General features: G+C 35.4%; 1 protein-coding gene across 1 annotated transcript in view; it reads right to left on the minus strand.

The window, feature by feature from the left end:
* The window catches only part of BTBD9 (BTB domain containing 9), a 113,943-nt gene that overhangs the window by 17,417 nt on the left and 70,050 nt on the right, over window positions 1-26,476 (minus strand). The window contains exons 9-10 of the mRNA XM_084203409.1: window positions 19,670-19,859; window positions 12,321-12,428 (exon numbers count right to left, since the gene is read on the minus strand). Coding sequence (XP_084059535.1) covers window positions 12,321-12,428; window positions 19,670-19,859 — 298 coding nt within the window. The remainder of the gene's footprint in view (window positions 1-12,320; window positions 12,429-19,669; window positions 19,860-26,476) is intronic.

Below are 26,476 nucleotides of genomic sequence, written 5' to 3' on the forward strand. Positions count from 1 at the left end.
TTTTGGACCTTTTGTGTCTCTGTACAGCATATTAGTGACCCTATAACAAATATAGTTTTCAGGGTTTAGCTTTATTAAATATTCAGGGAATGTTGATATTTGTTATGCTTTGACACCTGTCTTGCTGGTTGATTTGTTTTAGATTTGCTGGCTCAGTCTGCAGCAGTTCTGGTCATCACTTTCACAACAGAAATAATCACTGCGTCAAGCTGAGGTTTCCATCTCGAAGAGAAGACCCAGGACTAGCAGCCTACTCAGATTTATACCAGGATCCTCAAGCTGAAATGTAGCACTACAAGTTGTTTGGCTAGCAACTCCATTTTAAACAAGAAATTAGCCTCGTTACGGTCCTACAGCGTTTAACACTCTACATCTCACCTCAGCCACACGACTTCTAACTCTTTTTCTGCCTGGCTCCCCTAAGGAGATGCAGTAATTGATGATTAGCATTCCAAAGCCATGCTTGCATCCTGTGAGCCTGTCATATTTAATTACATTTTAACTATATTCGTCTTCTATAATAGTCTGAACATAATTTAGATAATTATCTTTTGCTCTCTTATTCTCTGACTCTGCCTGTCTCACTTAGGGCTCCCTTGCAATGAAAATCACTTTCTCTGTTTAAACATATAAACAGACTCTTGGGCCAAGAATTTTCACCTCTCCAACAGCAACAGCTGAAAACCCGATGGCTTTGTGCATATCACAATCTCTTCACCACACTCTATTTAGAGAAACAAAAAAGATCACTAGAAATCATCCCACTTTCATATTTCTTGTCTTTTTCCTTATTAGGCTATTGCAAGAAGAATGCAAGAAATTCCAGGTAAACCAAATGAATACCTTGCTATTCATTAAACTATCTATAGCTCCAAAACAGCAATTCACCTCCTAAAGAACAGAATGGGTTTTTTCAGCATTTGGAATATTTTGCTAGTAATTCCTAAGAAAAGCTGCTGTCTTTCTAATGATTTATTACACATAATAGGACATAAATAGTGATTCTTCCCCATTATTTCCTTCTCTTCCAGAAAGAACAAATTAAGAAAGAAGAGGAAGCTTATATTTTATTGAGGTTTTCTAATGAGCCAGTGGCACTACACAATACTACCACACTGTGGGCTTACCAGAGCAGCACTGATCAGAGCTGAAACGCAGTTCAGGCCAAAGATGTAAGACAAAAGAGAAAGCTGCTACATGCAACTAACATTCATCAAGCTGTAATAACCATACCATATTCCTATCAAGGCTTGCTTTAGGATAAGCATGGACATTTTCAATGTGCACATCATGTCTCCTCACTTTCTAAGATGACATACAACTTCCATATTTCTGTTCCTCATTCCAAGAAAAAAAAAAGGCACAGCAGACTGTGAAGCAAATTTAACCTCCATTTTACTTTTTAATATTTGTCTACATATGCCTTATTCTACAGTAAGTGATGAAACACTTCTTAGCTTATTTGGATGTTGACTTTTTGAACTGTAACTATGTATTTTTTAAATGGAATTTGTAAAAGCAAGTAACAGGACAATGAAAGAAGAGTTGTATCCTTTTTCTATATATTAGTCTCATGACTGTACTGATATAAAGAAGGTAGATTTTAACCAGCATGTGATGCTGCCAAATAAAATTGTGTGCACAGATAAGCAAGCTTACTGGAGGAGTGCCACAGTTATGTTCTGCATGATATGTTACACCCCCTGCTTTGTTAATGAATACCATACTAACCTTTCTTATGGAGTACCTATAAAATAAACACAGAAGCACACAACAAAAATGCTATAAAAGTAATTGTTATACAGATACTCTTTGTTATAAAAAGGTCTGCAGCTACCATATAAATTGCCTATAAAATCCATGTTTTTCACCATAACAGTACTAAACAATGAATGGAATATTTCCTCTCCTGTTACAGCTGTATTTAACATAGCAACTCAGAAAGACAGACCCTTAAAGAAGACAGACTGAGTAGCTGGCTCAGCCAACCCCTTGCCATCCAGCCTCCCAAGCTACTGAGGGGGGAAGACAAAGCATGAGAAAGAAAATATTGTTAGGAATCAAAGGTCATCAGTGTTTTGGTTTATAAACTGAAGCCAATTAAGATAAATTCTACTACTGGTCTACCTCAACTAAAACTGAGTTTCCATCTCATGCTGTGACCATAACAGCACTTTCTCAAAAGGTGGCCTATGAAACATGGGACTCCTAAGGAAGCAAGGAAGGTCCAAGCTGGAAGTAACAACTTTTTATCTGTTGCTCTCAGAGATAGAAGCAAAAATGACCTTTTTATGTGTATTGGCAAAAAAACCAAAGAACACCAAAAAGCCAAAAAGGACTTTTAGTACTAACAGATGCAATAAAAATGGTTTGTATAAATAATACAACAGTGTAGAATTAATGTGAGAATAACAATAAATACGAAAAGTCACCTGTTGCAGTATTTGTTACATAATATCTTTATAAACTGACAAGTAAAAATATGCACAAAAATCTTTTGGGAAATTTTCCCTCAAAAGTTTTTATTGCAAATATTGTCATTTGTAAATATTGTAAATTTGTAAATATACTTCCCATAAGGACTGCATAATTCTGAAAGCATCTGAACTAAATTTGTAGTTATTAGTAGGATAATTTCTATGATTTGGTCCCTCGCACCAACCCAAACAAAATATCTGTCCTCTATAAGAATGCTTTACTAAACTGCTATCAATGTTGTATTGCATAGGATTTATTGTAGAAACCAAATGTGGGCTTGACAAAACAGACTTGCTAGAAAAAAAATTCAGGCAAATAATAGATTTCATTTCAAAGTCTATACTGGCTTTCTGACATCTTTATAAAACTTCTCACTTGAAAGACTCCATATAGTAACACCGGCTTTCAAAGCCTCAATGCTGACATTTTTACTTTTTTAGAAAAAGTATTACAAGAAGAAAATGTTAAAAATATAGTCATATTGAACAAAGGGAAAACAATGTAATAATTATCTTTCTATCTAAATGAAGCAACCAATTTTCAAATATTTACACATACCAATGTAGGCAACTGCTGGCACTTCTGTACTGCATAAACTCCTATAATTTAGCTTGCTTACACCTTTTTTCAGTCGCAATAAGTCATCTTTCTTTATTCTCCAATTTTTTAAAATCTTACATAAAATAAATTATTAGCAATTTGCTGGAAACTAGCAGAATGCCACGAGCCAAGTTTCTATGTTGTAGCAAGAACTGTGCATGTAGTACCTACACAGACATCCTTGGGGATTGGCAGTGGCAGATGAAAATGACAGCAGACAAAGGCTGTGAACTGGAGTAACTTGAGAGTTCATCTTCCTTCTGTGTACATCAGAGCACACATGCACATGACAAGTCTGCATAATCCCAGAGGCTGAATTGGGTTTTTTGTGCTTACTCGTTACCAATAGTTATTGCTCCTGATGTTCACACTGGTAGCAAAGATATGAAAAGCCATCCAATGCAATACCAAACCCAATAATACAATTAATGGGATGCTTTCAACTTTGAAGACTTCTTGTCCCCATAAATCTACAACAGATTGTAGGCTACTTTTATTATGCAACTTCTCATACCAATGGAAAAGTTGATTAAAAACAAATATATAAGCAATTCTTTTAAAGATATGAGGCAGAAACATGCTCCCTATTAATCAGTTTCTTTGTAGTGTGTACACCAACGCTATTTATCGCACTTGTCTCTTACATTCCCCTGGGTGTAATTTCACGGCCCACTCGTAAAAACTTCACATTTACAGCAACCGCTCTTCTATTACAGTCGATAACATCTAATTGACATGTCAAACCTCCAAGGAATGCAGTAAATTGAACCACAGCCTCTAAGAAGAATAAAAGAGTGAAAAAAGTAAATCAGCATGTGCCTCCTCCCAACAGCAATACAAGCATAGTGAGGTTTGGTAATAGAAGGGAGGAAAACTGTTACCCTTTCTACTACCACACTGAATTATCTATTAACCTCAATGTCAGAAAGGAAAGCCTTGTGACCTCAGACTGAAACTCACCCACTAAAAACCCTGAACCCGAATCCAGGACTGCAATAATTTTAGACATGAGAAGTGAACCAAGACAGATAAAAGTAACATATACAACTTTTTTTCTGTTACTTTTTGAACAGAAGAAATTAAAATATCCCAGAATAATGTCTGGTAAACTGGATTTTAGTATGTAGTTGGGAACTCTCTGCCTTCAAAACTTATAGACAAAGAACTGGGTAAAATTTCACAAATACAATTTTTAAAAGAAAGGAAACGTGACTCATGATGAAAGAGCACAAAACAAAGTCAGGCAGAACATGTCTGCATAGCAACCAAGGTATCAGGAAAAAGTAGAAGGATTTAATAAATATGTACATGAAATCTATGAAATCTATGAAAGAAAAATTAGTTTACATTATAGAAGAAAAATTAGGCAATATGATGATATTCTGTATTGTCATTAAGAAAAAAAAGAGCAAAATGGAAACATCATCTCTAAATATGTGAAACAAACTGACAAAACATTATTCTAAAAATATAGACCACATGCCACACAGTGCAGAAGACCTCAAAGGATGAACCTAAAGATATAGTAATTCTTTGACTTTGTGTTTCATGGTTATAATCTGTCCTGGTAAAAACATTACTTGAATAACTCAACAGCTTAATACTGCATGAATCTCAATGCAAAACATTTGTAACCCTAAAGACCATACCTGTTTAGGCCAGCATAAACAAATGGGTACTTTTCAGAGTTTTGACAAAATTAGATCCTGAATCAATAACCAAATTAGGGCAAACCTCTTGATTTGACATGTTAACAACTGACTGGCCTCCTGACAGTACAAGGAGATGTCAGCAGTTGCTGTATTATTTAATTATTTTGCCGGTAGGAAAGGGCTACAGACAAAAAAAACCAAAAAAAACAAAAAAAAAAACCAACAAAAAACAAACCTTTACATTCTAGGTCATTTGGGTATCTCTTATTCATTAGTTTATTATCTTAAGCAACAATGAATTTCAAAGTAAACGTAGCCACAAAACAACAGTTCGGGTATCAGGTATTAACTTTTTATCTCAGGCAGATAAATGGGCCAGTTTCACAGGAGACATGTACAATTTGGATTACTTTTTTGTAGTAATATTTCTTTATATAGGTGCTGAGAGGGTGCATGTGTGGGTGTGCCTACATGCATGTGGGAATACGCATGCACACACAGACATCTTCAAGAGAGAGAATTTAACACTGTGAAAGCAAGCCAATGTATTGCCACAAGAGAATAATAATTCTTGAACGTAAATAACTGTTTTGATTTTTTTATTTTGAATAGAAGACTATACTATAAGTATTTTGCACATACTGAATTGCCTTTTCTTCTTAAAGTATTTTTTTCTAGGTGGTAATAACAATACATATATCTATTTTTAATTTAACTATTTCTGCTGGTCTCCAAAGAGACATTCACGTCTTCGCTGGCATGGGGGCAAAACTCAATACCTAAAAGAAACAGCCAGCGATACTGTGGGTATTATTTGGTATTGCTTATTTTCTCTGAGGCAGAACTGAGCTAACATCCAAATTGATGTCAGATTTACTGTGGTGTTTTCACAACTCTCCTCACAGCAACGTGCGTGAAGAGGAGCCGAGACCATGGCAGTCACAAGGCAAAACTTTAATGAATATGGTACATGCAGAGCTGTAGTGAACAAGAACATGGAAAAACATTTAAGGCAGAATAGGACACTGCAGTGTGGAGCTCCTTGTTACTCTGTGAAGGCTTGCTCAAAAGATCCATGTATATTTGTGGCTGAAAAGCACACACAAGGAAGTGAAGGTAGAAGTGGAAAAACAGAAAAGACAAATTAACAATTTGAAAACCTTGTGATCCTGAACTGCTGTTAAGAAATGTAACTTTAACAAAGCCAGACACTTCTTCAATCAATCTAGAATCACCTAAAATAGAAGCTAGCAAATGAAATGTTAGATGCAGAAATTTTACATTGCTGGGAGGCTCCTAATGCTCTGAAATGGAAACTCTGGTTTCTCTCTGTGAAATCTTAATTCTTTGTGCTTAATAAGACAGCACTGTGAAGCTGGAGTCTTTCTTCTTTTGCCTTATTAGAATCTTTCGAAAATGTGAGCATATAAACACAGGGAAAAATATGTACTTCAATGCCTCTATCGTGCAGGGCTTAAAAGCTCAATAATTACACAAAATGACCCTTTATATCTGTCTGACTTGTTCCAGTAGGCATTATTACCAGGATAATGAACAGACTAATGAGAACTCTTAGTTTATTTTTGTGAAGCGAGACTTGAAATTGAGCTTCACAGTGTAGCAATTTCCCAGACATCTTGCTTGAATATATTTCATTTTGTATTGTATGAATGTGGCCACAGTGAATTCGGCAACCCTGGAGCAAGCATCTGGATTTCACAGAGCTGCTGTGAAACTTGCTTCATGTGAAATAAATAGGATGAATCATAGTTGAAATATACTCCATTTGACAGAAGAAGAGGTACAAGAAGAGTTTTGCTGGGAAATTAACTTCATGTCAAATACGATGAAGTATGGTCAAAAAAAAAATCTGCTTGACATCAGAGGTACAAGAACAGCTCCTTTTATCCTGTTCCACCTGGCCACTTGGGAGCTCAGGCATGAGACAGAATTAAGGACTACACAGAAATTAGGAAAAATGTTTTCTCATTCTAGGTATGACAGGACAATAGATGCATGCAAAACTGATGGGAAGCAGCAGGAGAAATGTGATGCAGGCATACAGGCAGTGGGAAAGAGAGCTGAGAAACTTTTGAGCCATTTTATTATGCAAGAAAACAGTTCTGTGGAAGTAGTTAAGGAGGATAATGATGAATGAAAACTGATGCAAGGGAATTCTAGAAACTTCATAGAGTGAAGTGCAGGAACTAGAAGAGGACAGGAATAAAAAACTGTTGTGTTTGTGGTTAAATATAAGAAACTACAAATATAAGTATATAATGTGCCCTGTGCAGTAAAGATATTCATACACTTCAAATATTATCTCCATAACAGAAGAAATAATCATATCATGATAGATATTAACCTGGTTTCACAAAACTATACCCAGGAAAAAAATCCCAACTTGAGTTTGCTACTATTATTGTTTAGAACAGAAGTATTTTCTCACTAGAAATCATTAGACAACATGGAAAACACTTTTCTGTACATCAGGAAAGGGGTTTACAACTGTTAAGCACATGATCTAGATCTCTCTAGGTGTTCTTTACCTGTGAGTTACCATCAAATAAAATACAGTAGTGAATGAAAACTTGAAATGCACATAGTATGTCATGAGGTAGAAATATAAAACACTGGACAAGAGCAAAAATCTCAAAGTTGAAAATTATTCTGAAAAAAGTATCAGAAGATAGCTACTAAATTTTGATTATAAATTTTGCATCCACACTCTAAAGGTTGTTTCATGTGCAAGTATTGATTAGATTTATACATGAGCTGCAGAAAAAAAAAAATTGAGGGGAACTGAACTGATAATTGAAATAGCTATTATACAATAAAAACTCAATAAGCAATGGAAATGTAAAATTAAGTTTATAAGCTTTTACACATTTGTAACAACAGAACATTCTGAATAACAAAGAATTAAAAATATAGGTATAATGCAGTATGTTACAAACCTCCTGGAAATCAAGTAATGCCTGCCATGAGAAAATCTCAACCAGCCATACAGACAGTTGATACAAACTGCTTTAGAACTGTCCGTCTAAAACCAATATTCATTGTCTCTCAAATTCCATCACAGTATTAGACAGAAAATACTATGCCTGCTGCCAAGGGATTAGATCCATTTCACAATAACTATAAAGAAGAGAATTCTGAAGACCGATACTGAGTTGATGAGCACCATGATAGCCTGCTTAGTATTTGTCTTTGCAGGGTTTATTTTATCACAAGTGTCATTAACTCTGAGGTTTGGTTCTCCTACTGGCCTTTGGTACCTTTTGTTTTTCATTTGACTTTCAGACTCTGTCAGCAAATTCTCCTAACAAGCGCAAGTCTCTATTGCTCAACAGTAACACGCTCAAGTCCACTTATCATAAATGTTTTTAAAAATAGAAGGGAACATGACTGTTTTTCATTACTGTCATACTGTGTAGAGAAAAACAGCTTATTGTGGAAAAGAAAAAAAATAGCCTCCACAAAGCATGTGAAAATTGTCAATTACACAACCAGTATGCATAAATTGGCTCTCACTTAGGGAAGGTACACAAGCTTCCCCTGTGAAGATAACAGACATCCATTTTTTTCTTCAGGCTTTTAAAACTGGAAGAAGAAAAGGTTAGGAGTAGCCTGTCACTTCCTACCTTTGAGCACTGAATTATTAATTTACACAAAATACTACATTAAAAATGCCATTAAAACAACCTAAAGCATCACACTAATAGTTTAAAGGGGAAGTTCATGCTTCAGTAGTCTGCCAAAACCAATACATGCTCTTTTAACATAATTTAATTTTTTTTTCATAGTTTTTTCTTTCACTTCCCGACTATCAAAGGTGTCTGTCGAGGTCTGTGTTTGGCAGACAGTTCATCTTTCCCTTTGTGCCAGCAATTGAGCAAAAATTAGAGACCTCACAGAACATTTGCAAGACTACAGGCTAATGACTTCCACAAAAATCTAACTCCACTGCAAGAACAGGTAGCCGTAAAGCTAGGCAGCAAACAGTGAAGGCAAAAAGTCTTATCCACAAAAATAATTCTTACCCACACATCTTTGAAGACAGGAAAATTAATAGGAAATATTACTAGTAATGGAAATTTTCTCATTGAAGTATTCTGTCTCTTCAAATGTGGGCCCCTGTAAAATTCTCCCATGTTTTCACTACATTCACTTTGATTTTCTACATTGGAAAGCAAGTGAGTTATGTTTTTTCAGTCTACAGCAATATATTAAACACAGAACTAATGCCAGAAAGGGTAACCTCAGGATTTCAAGACCTTATCAATCACTTATTTTGCACTCACATCTCCAGTATGTATATTGCAGTCAAGCAGGCAATCACAGTCCCATGGAAGGACATAACTACTTCTTATTTTCCTTAAACAAAGACACAAGTCTAAGTGAAGACAATTTTTATACCAACAAATGATTAGTTCATTTCAGGCTGGGATGTCAAATATTCATCAAAAAAACAAAGGATCTGCCTGAGATTAAAAATATCTGCAAAACTGGACCGCATTAGTAAAAGATTTGTTTTGTTTCACCCAAGTGAGAGAGGAGCATAGCATTCAAAACCATACAGGGAAGAGATGAGGGTACTGTTGTTTCTACCCCTGTATGCTCTAGTCTGGTTAATAAAAATAGCCAAATGTAGGCATTATAACTGTCTGCCTAAACGTGATGGTGGGTCAAACCCAAGCGGAGTGCTTCAGTTTGATCATTCCTTTTCCTTGAGGAGCCTGTAGCTCAGCAATAGAAGGCACTCGGAGACAGAGTGAAATGATCGTGTAATGCTAAGAGGAAGGACAGACAGATAAAGAAATCCTTTGCATCTAGCAGGAGTATCTTCACCATTACACTATGACAGTAAACCCGAAAAACTGTACCACCTCCGCTTTACCAGCATCTGTTAATTTTGGTTCTGATCCAAAGCTATCATCTCTATTTGTTGTCACTGTTAAAATTATCTGAAGTGAAAACAAGTTGCTTGTTTTCATGGCAACCATCCCCAGGTTTTCAATTTGAGCTTTTTTTTTTTTTTAAATTACAGAAACTAACCCAAAAATTAGTTCTTCACATATTCCTGGCAGCGACTGGTTCAGTTTTTCCCTCTTCATTATGAAATCTCTACCACCACATTGAAAGTTTACCCAACAATTTTAAGTGAGGGCCTTCATTCAGAACATGAGCCACTGAATGATAATGTCTCTTCTATTCTACATTCCACTATTTTTAAACACTAAGAGTATGGCTTTTTTAGATCACACTGTGTTTCAGTATTTTACAGTAAAAAAAATGAGTGTGCCAGTACTGTATGTAATTCCACACTGTATGAAATGACAATGCTCTGTTCTTTACAGACCAGACCTAACATTTGTGGCATTTTGCAGTTATATAGCATTTTATATACTCAACATATTTACTAGAGAAAAAGTATTGATACTAGAGATATTACTACATATATTTATATGATACATATGCTTGGTTATCAAACTGCTGTTACAATTCAAGTAAGTTTTTGAGCTGAAGTAACTTCAGCATTTCTGCAAATCATACCTGAAAATAAAACATTTAGTTTTCTTTGACTGAAAAAACCTCAGCCTATGTTTCTGATCATAAAGGCAAGAGATATAAATTCAGTGTAAAAAATGCCATCAGATGCAAAGAAATCACCTGAAATTTGATGGCCAGTGAACTATGGTAGTTTCATGACCAGGTCTTTTTATCTGTTTAAAGCAGATACAGACAGTGCTAGGACACTCTGTGTCTGTAGACTTCAAGAATAAAGACTGGCATTATGCCATCTGATGGCACATCTGTCAGAGCAAGAAGTTAGACAAAATGCAGTTCTTTAATCCACATGAAAATTGTTCCTGCAGCCACAGCTTTGAGAATTTCCAGAGTATCTATGTTTTGAATCAAGATTTTGAAGTATACCCAAAGAAGGCAGCTATCTTTACTTTAGGGATGTACCTTTATTTGCTCAAGGCTAAGGCTTTGAAAATAACAAAAAAAGCAAAAAAGCGTGGTTTGAACATGGTGAAAAGATATTTGAACTGGGCAGTCTATCAGCAATTTCACCTGCACTGTGCATACTTAAGCAAGTGCTCCTTCTGACTGTTAAATGGCTTTCAATACCAAAATGTAAAAGGAAAAGGTGCAAAAAGATTCCTGATATCCCTTTCTCGCCTTTTTGTGGTTTCAGCCTTTTAGTGCTCCCACTGCTGGAGGCAGACAAAAAGATGAGTTTTATCTATTATGCTGAGATGTCTTTGAGAACGAGTGAAGATTTAATCGTTCTCCAGACCTGCAGGCAGAACCCAGGTTTTCTGCTCATCAATATCCTGCCCTTTACAGGCACTGAAAGGACGTGTCAAGTTCTCCTTCACCACAACATCTAGAGTGCAGTGTAAAGCATTTGAGTCACACTGTTTGTTAAGAGACAAAATATAAACTTTAGAAAAATGTGTGTTAGCAGTGCTGCTATAAGGGACTGAATAACTCTCTTGCTTGATGTGACAAACTGAGAATTCAGAATGCCTCTGAATTTGTAAAATCAATTTTGTTTTGGTTGGCACAAATACAAGATGGGTGGGGGCTGGCCCCATATAAGCTAATGACTGGAATTTTGTCCAAAAAAGAAAGCACATCTTATGGAAAACTGACTCAGGGAAAATGAAAGATGTAAGATTTTTATAATTTTGAGCTTCCCTGGGGTTTAATCAAGGAATCACATCCCATCAACATTCTCTGAATGCTGAGCATATCTGGCTTCTGGATACGTAATATATAAATTTGCAGACTGTCTTTTCAGTCCCATGACCAGTATCTAGATCATTCTTTGCTAGGAATTTGAATCATCATCACATGGTTTAAGAAGGTTCTCAGCACTAAATTAGTCTTCCATACTTGAGGAATGGATTTCATCAGCAGAAACTGCAGTAAAGCCAACGGAGAGTATACAGTTAGAGAGTGTTTGTGGGCCTGATTTTTCCTGATTTAGGTATCGAATGAAAATTGAAGTTTTTCTCTCTGCTTTATCTCTGCTTAAGGAGCACTTTCTTTGGAAGGGAAAGAGTGCTCCTTAAGCACTTTTGAACAGACACAAGATCAAGCTTTGACAACCTATTGTCTATTATGGTTTGGTCCCTACACTCACTCTCCTCACTCTCTTCAGATATCATACAATACATTAATAAGTTTTGATAATGGAGAAAGACATCTGAGTAGCAAAATCCTTTATCAAGTATGCTCTCTTCCCTCTCCTGCCACATTACTCAAGGCAGGGTGGTTTGACATCTAGGGACACCATAAACATGTGACCTCCAAAAAAACACATTTTAACTTCTAGTGATCACAAAACCAAGGGTATAGTAGGCAGACTTTTTATGAACGAAGAATCCCACTGGTTGGCAGAAGATCCAGACCAATCTCAAGAAATTGATTCTGAAAGTCTTGCATTAATCTACAGGTTATGCAATGATCATTCTTTCCACAGTAACCTATGTAAGTAGTGAACAAACAAAACCACCAAAAACCCCAGCTTCCAGTTCTTAATTTGTGCCAATGAGTGGGAAAAACTAAACTCACTTGCAGGAGATTTTTGTGCGATCCACCACCATGGTCCACTGTTGCTGATTTGTTGAAACCTCAATGTAGTAGCTGTAGCTCCGATCATCACAATCCCAAAGTAGCAACCTAAATTAGAAGTTTTTGAAAGGTAAGTTAAACAAAATTCAAACCAACTTTTAAATTTTTCCAGCCCTTTATTTTCTCCACCTAATTATTTCTAGATGTAATTGTTTCTTTTGGAATGTACCTCTAACACTCAGCAAAGTCTTTACTGTTTTTGCCATCTCAAGCTCCATTCTTATTATCCTGAGGCCAGTAATACACTCACAGGCTTATAATAACGAGCTTATGAACATTAATCTACTACATTCATCCAATTACTTTTAAATTATTTGCCACACGACATTGCCTTTTTTGAAATGATGCGAAGATCTGTTTCAAAAAGTCAGTTTAGGAGAGGACAGAAAAAAGAATTAGGTGATTAAAAGGATTATGCTGCCTTCCTAATTGTATTTTATTGGTTTTGGAAAATATATCAAAAATATATTAAAAAAAAGAAAGTAAGAAAATGGCAATTCCCAGTCCTGGTTCATCAGAAGAAGAAGGAAAAAAGGCAAAAAATCGTTAAACAAATTGCAATAAAGGCAGAAGAAAAAGAAAGACAATAATTCTAACAAACATGCACTCCTTCAGGAAGGGCACTAAGTGATACTGAATAGCCTTTGATTTCCATATTTGTCTTACAGAGAAGACGACCTAAAGCATCAGGGATGGCATTTAGCTCAAGTATTATCAAAAACCATATCTGGCAAATGTATTTTCTTTATAGGGGCATTATCTCCCTGTTGTAAGAGATATTTGACTCAGAATTGGACTCAGTACTTGAGGTACAGCCTCCCAACACCAAGTACAGAGAGAAACATCCTAGTTCAGGCCTTTCTTTTGAAAGGCTTTTTGAAAGGCCAGCTTTTGAAATCCCAGTGTTAAAAGTGGAATTAAGTCTGGTGACCAAGCAGATTCAAAGCAAATTCTCTAGATGCTGAATGTAGCTCATTAGTACTATCAGAAATAATATGCTATCAAAAGTATCTTTAAGAAGCTAAATTCAAACGCTTTCAACAAAACTCTTTTAGCACATATGAATACTGCCTATTTGCAAATTTAAAAATTCAGAGTTGACTTATTAAAAAATGAAGAGTAGTCTGTGGCATCATAACAGTCTTAAAAATACATCCTACACCCCAAAACATAACCACTCAATTTCAACACTTCTTCATCTGATTATCCCCATTCTGCTTTGCTACAGCTGAAAGGTCTCCAAAGACACTGAATGAAGTGTATTTTCTTAGAAAAAGGATTACAATCCTCTTTTTCGGTAAGTGCTAGTAATCAACAGGTCCTGAATTGATATAACATTTATATTTAAACCAAAGTCTTCTAAATGATAAAAAGAGGAAAAATAAAAAACATTCATAAATTTGTTTTCCTACAAAAAGTCTATCAAAATGTAGCTAATTATGCTTTTTGATAGAATCCTTTTTATCATGGTGACTCATTGCTGTTTCCTTGATCCATGTTTTCAAAGCTGTGATCAAGAGTTTGAATATCAGAAGCACACTGGTGACTGTAATTTCAACTAACAATACCATAATTAAACACAGCTGGCTTGGTTTTAAAGCAAAAAGCTAACAGGACATATTTGTTCCTTTCAAAAATATATAATTGATCTCTTCCAAATCAACCTAATCTCATTAAATAGGTTTAAAAATCATATGGTTTAGAATTATTACAAACCAAATAATGAGTGAATTAAAGTCAGTGGCATCTCTCCCAAAGTGTCTTTGCATGAATGCTAAATGTAGATTTCTATTCCTTTGATACTTCTGAAGGAAAATAAGTTATTTCTCTCTAGAAGCTATTCAGGAGAAAATCAAGATGTAGACTGATAGCAGAACTTATTTGGAATTTACTCTACTTGAAATGTCTTTCTGGATAAGCAGTGAAAAACTTTCAGGTGACAACTACAATATTCACCAGTGTACACGGAGCACAAAGGCCACTTTTTATGCCAGGCACAACAATCTTTGTAACACATTGCAGGCAAATTACCACGCTGAACTTTTTTAGCAAAGCTGTGTTTTGCTAAGATGAATATTAAATGACAGGAAGGAGAATATTCCACTTAAAAATTGAGAACTGTACCCATTAGAAGTGCATCTCTTTATGGCAAAATTCCCCATGTTCTTAGGACTTTCCATATTGAAATAAAAAGCTAAATTAGCTCATTAGTGTATCTTGCCCTCAGGACTGAGAAAGAAAAATTGAGTGAAGATTTATCCAGCTTACACCCTGCAACACTGTGAGATTTAAACATATTTCTATTTTGGGCATCTAGAGCCTAAGCCTGTGAATCATTAAATATGACATTACTCTTTACATCACATGTCCACAATGCCTCACTTTATAAAATAAAAGCTTTTCAAATATGAATGAAACTTCACATTGCAGGCATAGGAAAATGATTATATTGGCTACCTGTTACAGAAAAAAAAAATGCTGCAGTACTTTTTTTAAACAGTTATGTCCCTAAATGTCATATGCTGCCCTGTGATTGAATGTTTTGTGTTTCTAAAAACATTTTCTGCTGTCTGTGCTTATTTTTTATTTTTAAATTTCTGTAAAGAAGATTGTTACTGTTTAGTTCAGACTACTGCTATATAACTACATATACTCAAGGTCTTAATAGAAAACCAAACAATATTAGTCATGCACCTGACAGAATGACACTCCTGAGTACTGTAACTCACTACAGAGAACATACAGATAAATATTTGACAGTGCTGTGTTCATAAACCACTTGCATACTCGTAGAAACCCAAAAGACAGAAATTAAAACATGAAATAGCGACACATCTTGAAAGAGAAAGAAAAAGAAAAACAAAGAAAACACATGGAAGGAGGTTTTTTATACAATTGTTGCTGTATTTTTGCCTCTGGTTGTCTATAAACCCCTTCAATTTGCTGCAGATACTTATGTTTCAGTAGTTACGCTTCAAGAAACCTTCTTTCTTCCTACCAAGATCCTATAAAGGAGGCAAAATTTCTGCCTATTCTTTAAGTGCTCCTATGATCATTCATTCTGAGTCATGATTTTACTCTCAAGTCAGGCAAGCACAGAAAATGAGCAGCAAAGAAAGAAAAGCTTCCTAAATGGAAATGGTATGGAAAATCAGAAGGCATAAGAAATGTATATGATGATGGTATAAGCAAACAGAAAATACATTCAAGTTCATTGATGCTGTTTGTTAATTTATGGATTACTCAGTGTATGGAAAAATCTATCAATTTCATATGAAGCATTAAAGTCTTCAAAAAGATCAAAGCTGGATAAGTAGTTCTTGTACTTTTCTAAAGACATACTTTTTGTCTTCCTATTTATTCTAACATGAAAATCACTATGGCATAGAATTCCATCTCTACCACATACACTCTAACAATTTTTTTTTTTAAATTTATAAGAAAAATCAAAGACTGTAGTATAATAGTACTACATTTCTATTCCAGACAAATGCAGGGAGAATTAGACAATTATTGAGATATGGCAGCTGCTGCAATATTCACGTTTTAGCCATTTAAAAATCAAATTGTGTTTGCTATGTTACACACACCAGTTGCTTTCTTTCTATTCCTAATTAAAAACGATAGCATTCTGTCACTGAAATGGGCCCTTTCAGGGACTAAAAGGAGAAAGATATTTTGTGTCCAGACAAGCAACTATGTGGGAAAAACACCTAAAGTAACAATTACTCTGTTAAGTGTTCTGAGAACTTATAAAAAAATAAAACTCTTAAATACTTTTAAAAATTTAATAACCTAAAAGACCACATTTAGTAAGAACTGTTTAAAAAAACCCCATAGGATCATAGAATAGTTTGGCTTGAAAGGGATGGGTTGAAATCTCCATGTTTTTCATGTCTTCTATATTAGGAAATAGTATTGAGCACTGATTGTCATTCAACCTCTTTCAGAATTTTGAAGTAAATTTTGATGTGGAAGTCAAGAGCTCCGAATTTATATACAAATAGAAGAAGTATTCAATATTAACAAAGTTTCAATGTGCTCTCCAATGGAATCCCTGAGTCAAATGTGTCCTATATTAGCTGCCTGTGTGCCTTCTCAGCAATGAAGGCCACAAACATATGGAGCTGGAGTACCAGGAACTGAGCAGCAAAACAATGGAAAGAGAGGATTGTTCTGTACCTGACACTTGTTAGATTATGCCTGGGATACCAAATCCCTTTCTAGATCCAAATAGAACATTGATACATCTCAGCAATTCCAGCAGAGGCCCATCAAAATGTTCATGACACCCTGTGCAAGAGACTGGGAAGCTGGCCTGTTTAGCCAAAGGAGGCTTGGGGCTGGGGAGGAACCTAACAGCACTTGTCAATATCTGAGAACAGGTTATCACAGGCTATCCAGAGAAGTTGCAGAATTTCCTGCCTTGGAAATCAAGACCTGCGTGCATAAAGCCTTGATTTGGACAGTCTTTTTTCATAGCTGACCCTCCTTTGAGAAACAACTTGATGCTAGATGCCTTCCTCCTCAAGCCCCTTTCAACCTAAAGGGTGCTAAGATTCTTAGACATTGGAATGACTTTGGCAAAATGCATGCATACAATATATATTCCTGAAACATTCAACTCCCTGCATTTCTAAGGCATATCTGAACACCAACAGTTCTTCTGGGCTTTTTTCCATACTCAGAATTTAGTTGCCATGGTAACATATTATGTCTTCGAGGCTCTCTCCAGTGATATTCCCATTTCTATAGACTAAAAGCAGCTACTACCTTTTTTCAAAGGTTTTTATATTTACCCCCTCTGAAAAAAATATATTCAATGGCACATTTGTGTTTCTGAACTAAAAAGATACATACTTTAATTCCTAATTATTCACTTACAATCCAAACCCATGGGTAGAATGACTCAGTTTCCGAGGGTAGCAGAATTAATGTCATTCTGTAGTCATGGTGTACTGCCAGCCTAAAGCAAATGCTCCTAGAATTTTTTTCTATTAGGTGGGAGCATGAGATCAAGGGAGTTTTCAAACAAGCAAACAGCAGGAAAACAGGCAGTGAATTCAGTTCCATCAGTCGTGGCAGACATTCTGTTAACAAAAAAATTTTCTTGCTCCCATAAAGATTAAACACTAAGACACTTTGCTGTTGTCTATGTTTATATATGATTCAATTTCTGTACAAAACATAGATTTCCTGATGCTGAATAAAGAGACCATTACCATCATCTTTAGCACTGTATAATATAGAACATGTTCCAGACCCTTGCCAAAGCTGTAGATGCCACAGAATGAAACTTCACTTCCCCACTCCAAGGAGCAGCTTCCCTTGGCTGCCTGTGACCTGCAACAGACATGGCTGCAACTCAAAACACTTGTTCTTCTAGACAGTATACAAAAAAGGAAAAATGACATGCTGCTAGGATTTCTGTCTCTAAGCAATGCAGGTAGTCTCCTCTGTCAGAAGATACCCCAGACCATGATGCTTATTATTGTTATTTTTCTAAAGTAAGCTATTAATCTTGTTTGCACTACACATGCAGGGAAACTGACAAAGAAAGATGAGATTCTGTACCTGTAGCTGTACAATTCAATACCACATAAATCATTAAATGCCTATTAGTTTTGAATTATGTAATGTTTGGGTTATTTTTTTTAATTTGCTCTACACACTTGCTGATTACACAGTTATCATTTCTTGGCAACCAAAAGTTTAATTCACCTAACACACCATTTAATAAAGAGACTTATTAAAAATCTTCTGCACAAGAATAAACAATAGCATAGCATTTATTACAGGAAATTCAGTTTTTTTCACTAACTGGAAAAGATGGTACACTGCATCAATGGAAGGATATACAATTGAAGGATATCAGAAAAGAGTAAGACAGGAAGACACAAACTGAGAAACTATCCATTTTAGTTAGTCTATTCTTCTCTTGATCTTTTATATGTCCAAAGCCTTGCTGCTAAAAACTGCTACTTAAGTTTAAAGTGTCATGAAAATGTTAGCATTACATTTTCATTTACCTATTTAAAGAAATCTGAGTACTGCTTGGTTTTCTACTTGAGAAGCAACATTTAATAGAATATTAACCACACCAAACTCAAATGAGTGTGGAAAGTTGCCAACCACACTTACTCAACTTGTTTCACACAGTGAGAACAGTGCTGGACTTGCATAATGCATAACATCTACAGCTTACATACACACAAAACACTACTTTTGTTGGGTTAGGGATTTGCCTGGATATCTGATGTCAAACTCTATCTTCAGAGTTTTACAACCATCATAACAATGCCATAGGCCAAAACCAAACCACACAAAATAGAAAGTGGCAGTTATAAAAGAGCTTTCAAGTCTGACTTGGCAGCTCTTAATAGGGGGAAGGCACTGAGCTCCTAGAAATACATATCTAAGTACATGGTCTCTGTTGCAAGCCAATACTCGCCTGGGATTTCAGCCTCTGATCACTGGTACTCTGAACTTCAGAAATCATTACTTCTCTGTCACAGAGCATACAAATTAAGTCCCTGACTACACAGTCTAAATTTACAAAGACCATTACCCCATTAAGATGAGGTTTTGTATGCCTGATTTTATGAAACAAACACCCCAGACATTTATAGTCAGAGAATCTGAAGTTGGCTAGAATATTTTTCTTTTTACCTGTGAAAAAGCCGTCTCTCCTGTCTATTTCCTAGGTCTCTACACCAGCCAAAATCTTCATATGTATACACACATTTACAGGAGAAGGAGCCCAATGAACTTCAATCTAATCTAAACACATTCATTCAGCCTTGTAAATCAATATTCAGGTTTCTGTACCTTTATTACACCCTCCATGTTTAAGTAAAAACTAGCAGTAATTGTATAGCAAAAAGGAAGCCTAGCTGACTTGACATGATGATGACTGACTTGATGATTTTCTTCAAGAAAATTGTTTTCAGAATTAAGTGGATAACAGTAACTGCACCTACTTAACCATAAGTGAGACTGCAATTAAATTCTATTTTAAAATAAGTATATAACTTTAATCTTATAATTTGACTGTTACTACTATTATGCCTCTGGAAAGTATTATTTTCTGCAATTGCACTCTGTATCTCGACATATAATCCACACATTTATATGCCTGTTATACTGAAGTAAGAAGCCAAGTGACAACTACTAAACTAGCCCCCTAATTAATGTCATTTCCAAATGTCATACATTCTAAAGAAAATAACTGCTCAGGAAAAATTTCACTGTGGCCAGCCCCTAATTCAGAGAAAAATAAATCCTCCTACCGTATTGATCCAATCATGTAGGGCTGTGCCAGCTGCACTACAATAGCTCCACTCCCAAGCTGGTGGCATGTGTATCCAGAATCCCAATCATAGTTCTTTGTGTCTCCATTCAATAAGGCATTGCGACTGCGACTTACACCCTCAATCACACTGGCACAGTCTGCAATTGTTGCAACGTTTTCAGTGGGAACTGTAAATTAAAAACACAAAGATGACAGACATACAGTCAAAAAACAGCTCAGATGCCAGTGGTCTTTACTTCTGGAGAAGAACTGGTAAAAAAAAAAAAAGAAAATATGATCAACAGAAGGAAATTTAACTCACATAAAATGAACTATGAACAAGTGGTACAGATACACCACAGGTACACTGATTCCTGTTTTCATGATGAATCCTCCCTCACTACAACATTCAAAAATGGCTGGAACATAGCTATGAGAAATTTCAGAGGTAACTGTATGAGTCTTCAGCATGCAGGAAGAGATAATTTTCCATGAAGATCTAGGATTCTGTGATTTCACTGTGTTACTAGTGTCAGAAGCATAATCTTCAGAAAGCCACTAACCAACCAAAACACCTTAAAAAACATATGGGAAGAAACTGAAAGATCACTGCCAAGTAGTAATCCAAAGCAGTGGAAAAACAACCAGTTCTGGAAAAGCTACTGCATTACCAAATACACTATCATCTCTGTCTGCTCATAAAAAATTACTAAAACCACCACTTTACTATTCTAGAAATCTCCTGATTCCCCTATTACTGATAAGACGCACTCAACAAATCCCAGATTCTCATGGCAGAGCAGGTGTTAGACATTAGAAGTACTTCACTGGGAACAATCTGAATAAAGCAAAGCCTAACACTGCAAACTAAGAGTATTGGCATTGAATTAAAATTTGTCTTGACTTCCTTTCCTTTCTCTCCTCCCTGGGAGTAAAGGAACATATTTGTGTATTCATTTTATATAGGCTTTAAGGCATCTTCTACATAGACCTGTTTTTTTTTTTAATAGGAAGAGGAAGCTATTGCAATCTTGGTAAAAAAGAAAATGAGTAAAGGAGTCAAAATCAATGCTTATATTGAGACTCCATGGCATATTCCAGACACACTCTGAGCTCAGTGATTAACTGAATGTAGTGCAGCTCAGTTCACGCAATATTTTGCCTGCGTGCCCTGTAAGCGTCATCCTGCTCCTTCTCACGTTCAGATTTCTGCACTAATCCACGACCCTCCTAAAAAGATGCTACCCTGATTAGTCAAACTCCTTAAAAACTGTACAGAAACGGTCTTGGTGTGGTTTTAACATAATTCTGTGGTCTTCCCTACAACAGCTAATTAGAAAGTGACTCTGACTAACTGAAGTGTGCAGAACGTGACATCCTGTTCCTTTTCCCTAGGGGGTCTGCCACTCCCTAGTTTGAATGTTCATTATCATCTTTTATATACGCTTGATAAATTTATTAAAAGTACCATCTGGTGGGGACTCTGTTCTATATTTTCAAGTCTTTTGGTTTTCTTTCTTTTTCCCATTAGAATATCTGCTTCCATTTAGGTCACTTATTTACAAATAGAAACTGTCAAAACCAACAGTCTTATTTCTATTTTTCTTTCCTTTTTTTTTTAATCCACCACCAGGTATCCAGCTCTTACAGTAACAAATATTGTGAGAGAAAAGAAAAGTGAAGACTACAAATATAATTTTTTTTTCCTACTGTTCATACAACAGTTTTGGGCTGAAAAGTCTGATTTGCTTTTATGGAACAGGAAAGACGTGTGTTAGCAAAGCAAACACATTCTGTAAGCAAACAAAAGGAGAAGATGATTGAGGTTACAGGACAGCAGCATCAAACATTTATTAAAACTTACTTTCTTGTCTCTTTGTCTTATGCTGCGGTATGGAGTGATGAAGAACTCTCAGTATATATAATTCTAGCAATGTATTTTTATAAAGGATTGCAATTTTCAAAACATGGCCTAAGGGTCATCTATACTGACTATATTTAAAGATAAGTCAGATATGTTTTTTGACTGTCCTTAGAGATCTTCCAAGATAAAAATGTACCAGAAGTGTGTTGTACCTTCAGCCATATTTATCACTCCTTAACCTTGTTTCTCTTTGTCTTTTTAGCATACTTGATTTTTCACAAGAATTTTTTTTTTCCTGAAGCACTCTGAAAAAAAAGTTAATGCTGCTGCTGCTGCCAAGTGGCTTCCATATCTGACTGTAGACTACTTCCTTTCATCTCTCAATCTGGACAAGTCAGCTTTCATTTTCTGTCCATCCACTGTGACTTCACTGGGTGGGTAGGGAAATGAAAGAAAATCCTCAATTTTTTGCAACACAGAAAGGAAAAGAACAAAGTGGGAATTTGTACTGGTTTACAAAACCACCCATTAATAAACCTTAAATAAATTATGAAAATAAACGTACAGGGAGACGGCCGATAAAACTACTATATAGTCTTATTTTGTAGGAAAGCAGCAATTTAAAGCATTATTGACTGTTGAATATATATATATATTGCACTCTAGGCAATAGTCAAAAGTTCTCTGCTTATGTGTCATCATTGCAACAAAACTGTTCATTTTAGGGAATTCTCTTAAGACACAAAACTATCATTGTGAAGAAACTATAAACAAGAAATTACACTAGAAGAAACATAATTTTTAGTTAGTATGAAGGAGTGATTTTCCTCTCATGATTATATCTGTTAAATGTTCAGCTTCCAATCGTTAAATTTTTAACTTTAAAATTGCATTCCTTCTCTCCTTGAACATCTACTAAACTGACAAGTTTCCTTCCTGGCTGGTTGGAAAACAGAAAGCTGAGACTAAAGAAAAAGGGAATTAAGTATGCAAGGATTATTTCAGAGTTTGATCATATTGTATTAAAGAATTAAAGGGGTATTAGGCATTTTGCTTTTATTATTTTCCACATGCCAAAAGATTTGTTAAGTATAATCTTTATTCAATATATGAATTAGCCCTTGTTTATTTGCTACATGGTAGAAAAAAAGAGAAATCTAGAGACTTTTCAGTTAATTAAAAGTAAAGCCATATGTTCTGTCTTTCATTCAACATACTCTTTCTTATTTTCTTGAGTTGAAACTTGCTGATGAAATTAGTATATTTAATTTGAAACTTCAATTAAATTATTCAAAAAAATAAAGAGCTAAAAAAAATCAACTTCAAACAAACATCAACAGTATTTTCATCTGTTTCAGTGAAAAGCCTTCTGCAAGCCATATTCAGCTGGAAAAGAAAACCCCACTAATACGTGTTTTTGTCCAACTGTCAGAAATTGTATTAGAAAAACTTCAGAGAAGGCTGATTTTTCACTTGATACTTACTACAGTTTGTGATTCCTAATCCAGTAAATTAGAACAAAACCATTCAAGTCACTAGAACTGGCCATACTTTTCATTGCCAACTAATTGGCTGCTACAGGGCTCTTTCATTAAACATTGTGTCTGTACAGGGCTGTCAGAAATATCAGTTGTTTTAGGAAGCGTGTATCCCTCCTTATGGCACTGGAAACAGACAGAAAAGGATTTAAAAAAACCCCAAAAAAACCTGGAACCATATAAACAGATCTATCTCAAAACCAACCATGTTTCTTGCAGAAATGGAAAAAAAAATTCTGCAGTGTTTAGATTGTCTTCAATTTTTCACAATTTCCTAAAGCTATGTCTGCAGCAGAGCTGAATTATACTGCTGCGTAAGCCTGCATTGTTTTGGAAAAATGTGACCCTTTTCAAAAGGGAAAAAACAAAATATGATAGCTTTGTGTGGAGTCAACATTAAACTAGACAAAACCCAGCATCTTTCACTGCTTCCTTGGGGAGAGACAAAGCAATCTTTTACAAAGCTGAACCACACACCAGGAAACTGATATGACTGGTTTCTCCCTTTTACACATTCAGTTTTGTTTGTTCTTTTTTGTTTTCTAAATAACTGCCAGAGTAAAAGACAAGTGAATATTTATTTGTATCATTTTATCCCTTTTAAAACAAGTCTCCTAAGGCATTGAACAGCACACAAATGAAGGTTCATGATGATTCCTAAGAACTGAACAGCATTCCTCAGAGGGTGACCAAGGACATTCCAGTGTTTTTACATTCATCTTCTGCTCTTCAGTCATTATTCACTGTTCTCTCTTTAATGTGTATAGTACACATTACAAGACAGTCTGACAGACTGAGACAGACTACAGACCAACACTGCTTCATGGAAAAACCATCCACAATGCCCTTCCCAGGCTCAAAATCAGAAGGTTGGTCAAGCCCACATAATCCTTGATTGCCCCTCAGCACTGAGCATTGATTAAAGGATACTGAGGTTACACAATTTTTTTCCCATTTGAGGCAAAACAGAGGATTTTTTTCCTCTACTAAAGTGGGAAGAAAACTCCTAGAAACCTAAAGAGGCCTTGCACAGAAGCAGTTCTTTAACTGCTGTTGTAACTTCTTGCCACTGGGCAATTAGAACATTTTACAATACATCACATGACACCAGGTACTGCTTCCAAAGCAGTCTCATACTTGAGAAAATGTTCTTTTGTTTTGAATTCTAGATTAAATAGTAATGGCTTAAGGCCATTCAAAATTTCAAAAGCAGAAGTTCATTATAAGCAAGCACTATGATTGTGAGATTAAAGAATATCTGCATCCCTGTTAAATGAAAGAGTTATGTTAATATTATGAATTTAATATGGAAAACTGTTAACGTACACATTTAGAAATAATACTATGCCAAAAAGAAAAATACATCTCAACCTTAATATCTGCATTAGGGAAATAATTTTATATGATTACATTCCTTTCTGTCACTTCATTTCACAAGACAACAAACTGTAAACCAACACTTAAGCACCAGACAGTGCTATAAAGAGCATTTTCTGCTACTTTTGCTTCCAAAGTGCTACTCAGCTACCACTGTGTTGTGTCAGCACCATATCCAGTATTGTACAAAGTAACTGTATAAATCACCTTCCACATTGACTCTTAATTGTAAAATGTCAAGTTAATAATTTTTCACTAAAATTTTGTACACAGAAACACAACAACATAAAATTGTTGTTATAATGAAACAGCACTTCATTTTTATTATTTGTTTACCAGCCTTCTAATCTTGACTGTATGGTGACAGCCATCACATAGATATTATGTACCAGTAGTAATATATCTGATAAATTACGCTTTTTACATATACACAGCTCTCTGATCAAGTTCAGTTTCTTTCACAAAAATTAAATAAATAATTTCTCAAGTCTCTACATAACATCTCTAACCAAATACCTCAGAGGTCTCATTTCTTTGGAATGAGTTTTCAAATGACAAATCTTCACATCTTATCCTCAGTGTTGTTTTGGTAGAAGTAGGGGTCACTAAGCCTTTTTGAAAGGACCTTATGGCCTTCAAGGGCTGACCAATACTTTTTTTTTAATAAAAGAGGGTATAGAAACAGCAGCTGTGCTTATTCTAACCTAATTTAATACCGTATTTAATATCATATGGGATAAGCAATGAACCTATTGAACTGCTTTTCAAGGGTTTAAGATAAAAGTTTCTCTACTCAGTCAATCCACTGAAAGCAATCTACTCTGATTACTGCACTTTCTTATATTTTGTTGATTTTTCCTAACTGCTTTCAATTCACTTTATCCTATTTGGTCATTTCAGAAGCAGAAACAAACATTACAAATCTTCATCACAGTAATAAAATAAATCTGTGCCAACCCATTGGTACTCATACTGAGTTTTTACACAAGTGGACCTTGGACTTACAGTCTGTTTGATTGCAGGAGCCATACAATATGGCACCTTACGGTAATCATCACACTGAAAGAAAGCATTGAATAGATATATCATCTCTTTGCTGAGAATATATTTGAATAGGCAATACTGAAGGCCAAAAACTCTCATCAAACAGCCATAGGTGTCCCTGCTTAATTTCACAACTGGACTGGCCTCAGCTAGTCCCCAGATCTTTCCATTTCTATCTTTCTCACCATAAACTCTGCAGGGTCATGTATACAACTGCTGGTGCCTCACTGACAGTTGGAAGACTATCCACATCCCACTTTCAATTAACTACTCCCCAAATTCTTACTTTTAACTTTCTACCAATTGTATTGACTAATATAAAATACAGTGTTATATAAATATAAAAATATGATATGAAAAGCTGTGTAAACCTACAGGCCCCTCTCTTTCCTTACTGTTGATCACTTCAAATGACTTATATGTACAACAGCTTGACTGACCCACACTGAAGAACAGCAAAGCTGCCCTTGATTAACAGTCAACAGTAACACCAGAAGCCCTCAGTATTATGCTGCCCAAGCCCTATTCACCTGTAAGATTCTACAAAACCATTCTCACAAAGAATTTTTAATAAAGCCATATAAAATCTCTATCCCCTAGATTACCTCTGAAACTTAAGAAGTGCTAAAATAGATCAAATAGTTTGTCTCACCAGAATGATCACTCAGCCAGTAAAAATAATTGAGTCTATGAAAGATGAGTCACTTTCAGTATAAGTTCACTTACACAAATGCATGGATTTACTGCCTTGACTACTTATGATCAAACAATCTTTGTGTTAACACTCAAAATTATTTAAGTTCAAAATTCAGCATTTACTAAACAAGTTTGATCATCTGAAATCAAATACATACAAATATTTGTACACACTAACTGATTTTCTATGAAGTTTTTAAAAATTCATGGTGGGCAGGGCTAACTATGAAATTTAGCTTAAAGGTTTTATCAAACCTGAGATACTTTGTTTCTCTGCTAACTAGCT

This window comes from Fringilla coelebs (assembly GCF_963513975.1).
Source record: "Fringilla coelebs genome assembly, chromosome: 3".
Lineage (NCBI taxonomy): Eukaryota > Metazoa > Chordata > Aves > Passeriformes > Fringillidae > Fringilla > Fringilla coelebs.